Raw genomic sequence first — 11,369 nt, forward strand, 5'->3', positions numbered from 1 at the left:
CACACTCCTCTCCTGTACATAGTGCCCACTGTTATACCCTCCACATTCCTCTCCCTCACCTGCACATACTTCCCACTTTTATACCATCCATGCTCCTCTCCTATGCCTCTTACACACAAAAACAGTTCTAGAATGATATGGAATATCCTCAATGTTACTGTAGTGATCGGGTATAAATATGTATTGGGTGTATAGATGTAGAGTGGGTATGATAATTAATATTTAGGTATTATTATAATGATGATGTAAGTACTCTTCCGCAGCAACCCAATTCTTCCAGAGAGATGAACTTTATTGACTTCCAACACAGAACAAAGTCCAAAGTCCACAAATGACAAAGAAATCCGACAGAGGAAATATAATTCAGAAACCCATCTCCTAGGTCTGTGTCTTCCCAGCCATACACAGACAAGCCTCACTCCCCCAAACCTATAGACTGAATGCCGTGTTATATTCACTAAATATTGAATGGCTGAGCAATTTGATTGGCCGTTTCAATTTAGGACTTTGATTAGCTTTAGTCTTTCAAACAGACAACAACCCCCAGCCGTGAACAGCCGTGAACCACCCCAATTTGCACTCCCACATATCAACATCAACAAGTCCCCTTTAGATATGTGTAATTAGATTAACAGATACCACCTGAACACCCTTTGAGATGTTCAAATAGACTTGCATAAGATTAACACATCAAAGAGTCTTCAGCTGTTAAAATTCAGTTGGACAAAACAACCATTCTGTCATTGTCATTCTGGCCTGGTCAACATTGACTGCATGTGTACATACACACAACAATGTCCCACATAAATTGGTGAACATTACAACATATTACAACAGTTACCAGCTCTAGAATGGGCACACTTTTGTTCCATCTTCACCCTGTCTTCCTTCTGGGTTCTGTGCCTTCGGTCACTTGCCTTGGCTGGGCTGTGTTGCTGTCACTTCCACGCAGGGCCGGTACAAGGGGTGGGCAGAAGGGGCAGATGCCCTTTTACTGGATCATTTACTGGAGGAAGGGGGGCACTTGGGGCCACTTTGATCTGTGGCAGTGCTCCCCTCCCACCTCCTCCTCTTGTTTGTCACAAAGTGCCGGGAGTGCTGTGTGTCAGGGAGCTGGGTCTGTGTGTGTGTTCGGCGGCGCCGTAACAAGGTCCTGCCCCCCTAGACCGGCTCATGTGGTAGCAGATTGAACCAGTGTTCTGCCGATCACACTAGCTGGTCTAGGGGGGTGGGACCTTGTTATGGCGCCACCGAACACACACACAGACCCAGCTATGTGGCACACAGCACTGCAGGAGATGTCCGCTGTGTCATCCAGGACAGGCTATGGTGAGTCTGCATTCATAGGCACAGAGAGGCTGCTATTGGCACAGAGAGGCTGCTATTATAGGCACAGAGTGTCTGTGATTATGAGCACAGAGAGGCTGCAATTATGGGCACAGTGAGGCGGCATTGATGGGCACAGTGAGGCTGCAATTAAGGACACCGAGAGGCTGTGATTATGGGCAGAGAGGCTGTGACTATGGGTAGAGAGGCTGCGATTATGGGCACAGTGAGGCAGCATTGGTGGGCGCAGTGAGGCAGCATTGATGGGCACAGTGAGGCGGCATTAATGGGCACAGTGAGGCGGCATTGATGGGCACAGTGAGGCTGCATTGATGGGCACAGTGAGGCTGCAATTATGGGCACAGTGAGGCAGCATTGATGGGCACAGTGAGGCTGCATTGATGGGCACAGAGAGGCTGCAATTATGGGCACAGTGAGGCTGCATTGATGGGCACAGGGAGGCTGCATTGATGGGCACAGAGATGCTGCAATTATGGGCACAGTGAGGCGGCATTGATGGGCACAGTGAGGCGGCACTGATGGGCACAGTGAGGCTGCATTGATGGGCACAGTGAGTCTGCATAAATGGGCACAGAGAGGCTGCAATTATGGGCACAGTGAGGCAGCATTGATGGGCACAGTGAGGCGGCATTGATGGGCACAGTGAGGCTGCATTGATGGGCACAGAGAGGCTGCATTGATGGGCACAGTGAGGCAGCATTGATGGGCACAGTAAGGCTGCATTGATGGGCACAGAGAGGCTGCAATTATGGGCACAGTGAGGCAGCATTGAAGGGCACAGTGAGGCTGCATTGATGGGCACAGAGAGGCTGCAATTATGGGCACAGTGTGGCTGCATTGATGGGCACAATGAGGCTGCATTGATGGGCACAGAGAGGCTGAAATTATGCGCACAGTGAGGCGGCATTGATGAGCACAATGAGGCTGCATTGATGGGCACAGTGAGTCTGCATTGATGGGCACAGAGAGGCTGCAATTATGGGCACAGTGTGGCTGCATTGATGGGCACAATGAGGCTGCATTGATGGGCACAGAGAGGCTGAAATTATGCGCACAGTGAGGCGGCATTGATGGGCACAATGAGGCTGCATTGATGGGCACAAAGGGGCTGCAATTATGGGCACAGTGAGGCGGCATTGATGGGCACAGTGAGGCGGCATTGATGGGCACAGTGAGGCTGCAATTATGGGCACAGAGAGGCTGCGATTATGGGTACAGTGAGGCGGCATTGATGGGCACAGAGAGACTGCGATTATGGGCACAGTGAGGCGGCATTGATGGGCAAAGTGGTAGGCTGCATTTGATGGGCACTGGTGAGACTGCATTGATCACTTTTATCATATCTGCAGTCTATGATCATCGCCTGCATCATGTCCTCAGTCTCTAAACATTTCTTGCTGTCACACAGATAAGGAGCAGCAGGCACTGTATCTTTCTGAGGGTCATTTGGCTGTTCCCTCCAACCCAGGTGTCCAAATTCAACAGATAAATACAGAGAAGCAGATATCTACAGTCTGGCAAGCAGCAAGTGTCTGTGTGTTCCTCAACATTTGCAAAGCTTCTTAACCTCTTACCGACCAGCTCCTGTACATATACGTCGGCACTTTGAAGATGAATATCTTGGTAAAGGCAGCAGCTGCTACCACAACCAAGGTATCCATCTCTACAGGAGCCGGTCGTGTTTACGATAATGGTGGGCTCTGCGGTGGATTCGCCGTGAGATCACTGTTATCGGCGGCGGGAGAGGGGGCCCCCCGCGCCCCCTCCCACGCCCTCTGCCGCTTACCGGAGCCGTCAGCAGCGGCGGAGGCAATCGGGTCCTTGACGTGGCTGGGTATGGAGACGAGTGAGGCTAAGGTGGCCCCCACCTGTCTCCATACCATAGCAGGGCGGAAGCGACGTCATAACGTCTCTTCCGTCCGTACATCTTAAAGGGCCATTTTTTCAATGTCATTTTTTCAAATTTATTTTTTTTATTGCATTTTAGTCCAAATATGAGATGTGAGGTCTTTTTGACCCCCCAGATCTCATATTTAAGAGGACCTGTCATGCTTTTTTCTATTACAAGGGATGTTTACATTCCTTGCAATAGGAATAAAAGTGACCCAATTTTTTTTTTTTTTTACACAGTGAAAAAATAAATAAAATCAAGAAAAATAAATAAGAAAAACTTTTTTTTTTTAAAGCGCCCCGTCCCGACAAGCTCGCGCGCAGAAGCAAACGCATACATGAGCAGCGCCCGCATATGAAAACGGTGGTCAAACCACACATGTGAGGTATCGCCGCGATCGTTAGAGCGAGAGCAATAATTCTAGCCCTAGACCTCCTCTGTAACTCAAAACAAGCCACCTGTAGAATTTTTTAAACGTCACCTATGGAGATTTTCAAGGTGTAAAAGTTTGACGCCATTCCACGAGTGGGCGCAATTTTGAAGCGTGACATGCTGGGTATCAATTTACTCGGCGTAACATTATCTTTCACAATATAAAAAAAAATTGGGCTAACTTTACTGTTGTCTTATTTTTTTATTCAAAAAAGTGAATTTTTTCCAAAAAAAAGTACGCTTGTAAGACCACTGCGCGGTGTGGAAAAAAAGCATTGCAATGACCGCCATTTTATGCTCTAGGGTGTTAGAAAAAAAAACAATATATAATGTTTGGGGGTTCTAAGTCATTTTCTAGCAAAAAAAAAACTGTTTTAAACATGTAAACACCAAAATCTCAAAACGAGGCTGGTCCTTAAGTGGTTTTGTCTGCCTATGTAGTATTCAGACAGGCAGGACCTTTAACAAAAAAGTCAGGTTTGACAAGCTAAGTGACCAGAGGGTGGAAAGAGCCAGGCTAAAGGGCTTAGGGTTTACCTCTTGGCAATGGGGTCCCTAGGGGGGCTAGAGGGGGCCCTGACCCCCCCAACATTATGCTGTGCCCCACCATGTGCCCCCCCAAGTAAAAAAAAAAAATTTTTTTTTTTTTACAAAAAAGCAATGTCTAAGAGGGAGTGCGTCCCCAGTCAGCTCCTGCGGGTGATTTCTCCCCCCTCCCTCTGCTCGCTGACACTGCATAATGCGAGCGCTCACACAACCACGGCCGCTCGATCTGCTCCTTCCCCTGCATCCTCATTGGCAGGGAGAAGAGCGAGTTGCAGGAAGGACTCCACCAGGACTCTCAGTTACCAGGTTGCCAGCCCAGCGCTGTCAATAGCAGGGGCAGGACAGCAGGAGGAGGCTGGGGAACCCCACAGTGGCAGAAAACCAGGGCGCGGTGGCAAGACAACCTTTGCAACCCTGATAGTTCTCCCACTGCTTTGGACCCTTATATTTTCTTGGTATGCTGGTGACATATATCTCTTGTTTTCTGCCACCCTGGGGGGGCCCTAATACAGTAGGAAGGGAGCTCACTGCAGAACATGTGAAAGGGCCCTTGTGGGATCATAGTAAAGGGCCCCAGGATATATATATATAATTGCATTTTATAGTTGCCCCCCTACTTTTGTCCCTGTCCCCCCATGTGCCCCCCTGAATATGAAAGCTGGAGATGCCACTGCCTCTTGGTGCAGAGGGCGGATCCTGGGAGCACAATTAAAAGAACCGTGGTCCAGGAGGGGAGGATGTGATTCGGCTCCCCTGATATGAGGGGGGGACCTGGGAGGGTCGGATGTGATCCCCCCATACAGGGTCAAGGAGTGACAGGCTTTGGAAGGGCTGTTGTAGCACATGGCAATGGCCAAATACCTCTGAGCCCAAAGCAGTGCTGTACAACCCTGGAAAGGGATCTCCCAGGAGAAGGGAGAGACACCTCGGTTTATGTCGGTGGAACGGAGGGTCTTGAGGGGGGAGTGGATTGGAGGGGACCCGTGTCTTCAGGAGGTGGAAGGAATCCCAGGAGGGATGGTTGAATCCCTGGAAGTTGAAAGTCGTGGTACTACAAAACCCAGCAGTGAATCAGCAAAAAAAGTAGGGGTAAGTGCAGCGCAAATAATAATATAACTAAAACATGTAAAAAGTCCAATGCACATCCAGGGTGTGTTCAGGTCAGATGTCCTTATAGCAAAGGAATGATGTGTTGGCTCCAATGATGTGATCAGTCATAATCAGCTTCACCCAAATAAACAAAAATGCGCTTACCAGATAGCGTGGACCTCTGCAGAACAGAAGGTGAAACTCATGTGTCCCCACAGGGATAATGGTAACGAAAAAACAAAAACAAAAGTCGTATCCCGCTGCCATCTCTGTAAATGGAATCAAATAACGTACGTAGCAAATACAGATCAACCTAAATGTACTATAACTGACAAAGTCCAGCCAGGACGTAACGCCGCGTACGGGGAGGAGGAGCTTATACAAGGACGTCACCCGCTGCCATACTCTGCTCGGAGTGCACCTGATCTGCGATCAGCTGCGATCAGCTTCTAGTTCACATGTTATGTGTTTATGAGCACTTTTTACGTTTTATAGTGATTTTTTAATAAACCTATGGAGTGCACTTAGATCGTGTCCTCATTTTTTATACATATACTGGAACGGTCTTCACCCTTTTCATACCCATCTCTCTGCTGCCCTGGACGTTCGTATCTGTGATATCTCTGTGCGGGACAACTGAATCATTTGGTTCCACTGAGGACCCTCAAGACAACACCAGGAATTACCATTATCCCATACTTACCAACTGTCCCGGATTTCCCGGGGACATTCCCGGGATTTGGACTCTTTTCCCGATTTTATTGTTTCCCGGGAAATGTGAAGAAGACTAGGAACAGCTGGGTGGCTAGACGAAGATCCTGCGTCGCCGCCCACCCTGCACCCCGCTCCGCCTTGCCCCGCCTACCCCCCTTGGCCCGCTGCCGGTCTGTTATGGAAATGGGTGGGGGTTCTATTGTAACCACGCGGCCGGCAGAGGGAGACATTATTTTGTATACCCCCTCCTACTAGGACACCTGAGGTAAGGGGGGCACCGCTGGGGACACCTGATGTAAGGGGGGCACCGCTGGGGACACCTGATGTAAGGGGGGCTCCGCTGGGGACACCTGATGTAAGGGGGCTCCGCTGGGGACACCTGATGTAAGGGGGCTCCGTTGGGGACACCTGATGTAAGGAGGGGCTCCACTGGGGACATCTGATGTAAGGGGGGCTCCGCTGGGGACACCTGATGTAAGGGGAGGCTCCGCTGGGGACACCTGATGTAAGGGGGGCTCCGCTGGGGACACCTGATGTAAGGGGGGGCTCCACTGGGGACACCTGATGTAAGAGGGGCTCCTCTGGGGACACCTGATGTAAGGGGGGCTCCGCTCGGGACACCTGATGTAAGAGGGGCTCCGCTGGGGACATCTGATGTAAGGGGGGCTCCGCTCGGGACACCTGATGTAAGGGGGGCTCTGCTGGGGACACCTGATGTAAGGGGGGCACCACTGGGGACACCTGATGTAAGGGGGGGCACCGCTGGGGACACCTGATGTAAGGGCGGGCTCTGCTGGGGACACCTGATGTAACAGGGGTTCCGCTGGGGACATCTGATGTAAGGGGGGGCTCCGCTGGTGACACCTGATGTAAGGAGGGCTCAGCTGGGGACATCTGATGTAAGGGGGGCTCCGCTGGGGACATCTGATGTAAGGGGGGCTCCACTGGTGACACCTGATGTAAGGGGGGGCTACGCTGGGGACATCTGATGTAAGGGGGGCTCCGCTGGGGACACCTGATGTAAGGGGGCTCCGCTGGGGACATCTGATGTAAGGGGGGCTCCGCTGGTGACACCTGATGTAAGTGGAGGCTCCGATGGGGACACCTGATGTAAGTGGAGGCTCCGATGGGGACACCTGATGTAAGGGGAGGCTCCAATGGGGACATCTGATGTAAGAGGGGGCTCCGCTGGGGACATCTGATGTAAGGGGGGGCTCCACTGGGGACATCTGATGCAAGGGGGGCTCCGCTAAGGACATCTGATGTAAGGGGGGCTCCGCTGGGGACATCTGATGCAAGGACGGACTCTGCTGGGACACCTGATGCAAGGACGAACTCTGCTGGGGGCACCTGATGCAAGGACGGACAGACGGCAGGTGACATGCTCAGGGATTCAGGGATCTCACTGATTCGGCATTATGGTGAGTTGAATGATTTCATTTTATATTACAATGTAATAATAGAAATAATGCGCTTCAATCATCCTGACACCATAACAACCATGGTGCCGGGATGATTGAAGTGCTAACACCAGGTGTTTGGAGTATCTTTATCTGGAAAGGGGTGGGGGTTCTATTGTAACCACGCGGCCGGCGGAGGGAGACATTATTTTGTATACCCCCTCCTACTAGGACACCTGAGGTAAGGGGGGCACCGCTGGGGACACCTGATGTAAGGGGGGGCTCCGCTGGGGACACCTGATGTAAGGGGGCTCCGCTGGGGACACCTGATGTAAGGGGGCTCCGCTGGGGACACCTGATGTAAGGAGGGGCTCTGCTGGGGACACCTGATGTAAGGGGGGCTCCGCTGGGGACACCTGATGTAAGCGGAGGCTCCGCTGGGGACACCTGATGTAAGGGGGGCTCCGCTGGGGACACCTGATGTAAGGGGGGGCTCCACTGGGGACACCTGATGTAAGGGGGGCTCCGCTTGGGACACCTGATGTAAAGGGGGGCTCCGCTGGGGACATCTGATGTAAGGGGGGCTCCGCTCGGGACACCTGATGTAAGGGGGGCTCCACTGGTGACACCTGATGTAAGGGGGGGCACCGCTCTGGACATCTGATGTAAGGGGGGGCTCCGCTGGGGACATCTGATGTAAGGGCGGGCTCCACTGGGGACACCTGATGTAAGGGGGGCTCTGCTGGGGACACCTGATGTAACGGGGGTTCCGCTGGGGACATCTGATGTAAGGGGGGCTCCGCTGGTGACACCTGATGTAAGCAGGGCTCCGCTGGGGACATTTGATGTAAGGGGGACTCCGCTGGGGACATCTGATGTAAGGGGGGCTCCGCTGGTGACACCTGATGTAAGGGGGGGCTACACTGGGGACATCTGATGTAAGGGGGGCTCCGCTGGGGACACCTGATGTAAGGGGGGCTCCGCTGGGGACATCTGATGTAAGAGGGGCTCCGCTGGTGACACCTGATGTAAGGGGGGGCTCCGCTGGGGACATCTGATGTAAGGGGGGCACCAATGGGGACATCTGATGTAAGGGGGCTCCGCTGGGGACATCTGATGTAAGGGGAGGCTCCGATGGGGACACCTGATGTAAGTGGAGGCTCCAATGGGGACACCTGATGTAAGGGGAGGCTCCAATGGGGACATCTGATGTAAGAGGGGGATCCGCTGGGGACATCTGATGTAAGGGGGGGCTCCACTGGGGACATCTGATGCAAGGGGGGCTCCGCTAAGGACATCTGATGTAAGGGGGCTCCGCTGGGGACATCTGATGCAAGGACGGACTCTGCTGGGACACCTGATGCAAGGACGAACTCTGCTGGGGGCACCTGATGCAAGGACGGACGGCAGGTGACACGCTCAGGGATTCAGGGATCTCACTGATTTGGCATTATGGTGAGTTGAATGATTTTATTTTATATTACAATGTAATAATAGAAATAATGCACTTCAATCATCCTGACACCATAACAACCATGGTGCCGGGATGATTGAAGTGCTAACACCAGGTGTTTGGAGTATCTTTATCTACTGGTTGTTAAACTTTCTAGAATACACATATTTCCATTGTTGTGTAGGATCTGGGCCTGCTGTCCCTCCATTCCTCTCCCCCCCTTTCCCTCTCCATCCCTCATTCATCTTCATTAAGACACACCCACTATTTTGTGTAAACCATGCCCATTTTTCGCCGCAAATTTTTACTTTCGCCCTGTGCCACACCTACAAATGCATGCCCCGCTCCCTAATTATAATAAGACTCCGCCTACAGCCAAAAAAGTGTCCATAATTTTTTTTTTTCAATGATATCTCCCTGCGGGACAACTGAATCATCTGGTTCCACTGAGGGCCCTCAAGTGGACATCAGGAATTACCATTATCCCTGCACCTGCCCTCTACAGGGCAGGTGCAGTATGTTAACCCTTTGTATGGTGATCTTCATAATGAACTAAGTGCATCTCAATCAGAGTGACTAGTGGATTGGGACTTTAAGAGAACATTTGAGAGCACTTCCTACAAAGAAATACAAACAGGCTGTGGAGGGGTTAAGGAGGCTATAGGGGCACTGGGGCACAGAGTAGAGGAAATGGAGATGGGCCAGGATGATATTAGACAAAGGAGTGGCTGATATCCAAGATATGACAAAACATCACGAGAAAGTGTTGAATTCTCTCTTAAATCAAATGAATAATCAAGAAAATAGAGATCTTAGGCAAAAAATATGTATAAGGGGCCTGCCTGAAATAAAACAACGTTCTGAATTGCTTCCAAAGGTGGTCAGTCTGTTCCAGTTAATTCTGGGGCCATCTGCGCCGGATAAGATTGAAATAGACCGAGTCCATCGTGCCCTCGCCCCTACTCCCCCAAAATGCAGAAAAACCAAGAGATGTAATTTGTAAGCTACATATAGTATCTCACAAAAGTAAGTACACCCCTGAGTCACATTTGCGTAAATCATTTCTTCTATCTTTTCATGTGACAACACTGAAGAAATGACACTTGTCTACAATGTAAAGTAGTGAGTGTACAGCTTGTATAACAGTGTAAATTTACTGTCCCCTCAAAATAACTCAACACACAGCCATTAATGTCTAAACCGCTGGCAACAAAAGTCAGTACACCCCTAAGAAAAGAAAATCTCCAAATTGGGCCCAAAATGTCAATATTTTGTGTGGCCACCATTATTTTCCAGCACTGCCTTAACCCTCTTGGGCATGGAGGTCACCAGAGCTTCACAGGTTGTCACTGGAGTCCTCTTCCCCTCCTCCATGACAACATCACGGAGCTGGTGGATGTTAGAGACCTTGCGCTCCTCCACCTTCCATTTGAGGATGTCCCACAGATGATCAATAGGGTTTAGGTCTGGAGACATGCTTGGCCAGTCCATCACCTTTACTCTCAGCTTCTATAGCAAGGCCGTGATGGTCTTGGAGGTGTGTTTGGGGTGGTTATCATGTTGGAATACTGCCCTGCGGTCCAGTCTCTGAAGGGAGGGGATCATGCTCTGCTTCAGTATATCACAGTACATGTTGGCATTCATGGTTCCCTCAATGATCTGTAGCCCCCCAGTGCCGGCAGCACTCAGCCCCAGACCATGACACTCCCACCACCATGCTTGACTGTAGACAAGACACACTTGTCTTTGTCCTCCTCACCTGGTTGCCCCCACACACGCTTGTCACCATCTGAACCAAATACGTTTATCTTGGTCTCATCAGACCACAGGACATGTTTCCAGTAATCCATGTCCTTAGTCTGCTGGTCTTCAGCAAACTGTTTGTGGTCTTTCTTGTGCATCATCTTTAGAAGAGGCTTCCTTCTGGGAAGACAGCCATGCAGACCAATTTGATGCAGTTTGCGGCGTATGGTCTGTGCACTGACAGGCTGACCCCCCCACCCCTACAACCTCTGCAGCAATGCTGGCAGCACTCATACGTCTATTTCCCAAAGACAACCTCTGGATATGATGCTGAGCACGTGCCCTTAACTTCTTTGGTGGACCATGGCGAGGCCTGTTCTGAGTGGAACCTGTCCTGTTATACCGCTGTATGGTCTTGGCCACCGTGCTGCAGCTCAGTTCCAGGGTCTTGGCAATCTTCTTATAGCCTAGGCCATCTTTATGTAGAGCAACAATTCTTTTTTTCAGATCCTCAGAGAGTTCTTTGCCATGAGGTGCCGTGTTGAACTTCCAGTGACCAGTATGAGAGAGTGAGAGCGATAACACCAAATTTAACACACCTGCTCCCCATTCACACCTGAGACCTCGTAACACTAACGAGTCACATGACACCGGGGAGGGAAAATGGCTAACTGGGCCCAATTTGGACATTTTCTCTTAGGGGTGTACTGACTTTTGTTGCCAGCGGTTTAGACATTAATGGCTGTGTGTTGAG

At 50.8% G+C, this 11,369-nt stretch overlaps 1 protein-coding gene across 1 annotated transcript in view; it reads right to left on the reverse strand.

Moving 5' to 3' along the window:
- The window catches only part of LOC141116389 (beta-1,4-galactosyltransferase 3-like), a 32,797-nt gene extending 29,900 nt beyond the window's left edge, over positions 1–2,897 (reverse strand). The window contains exon 1 of the mRNA XM_073608639.1: positions 2,848–2,897. Within this exon, the coding sequence (XP_073464740.1) occupies positions 2,848–2,897 (50 nt within the window). The remainder of the gene's footprint in view (positions 1–2,847) is intronic.
- Between the last annotated feature and the right edge of the window lie 8,472 nt (positions 2,898–11,369).

This window comes from Aquarana catesbeiana, linkage group LG13 (genome assembly GCF_042186555.1).
Source record: "Aquarana catesbeiana isolate 2022-GZ linkage group LG13, ASM4218655v1, whole genome shotgun sequence".
NCBI classification, from domain to species: Eukaryota; Metazoa; Chordata; class Amphibia; order Anura; family Ranidae; genus Aquarana; species Aquarana catesbeiana.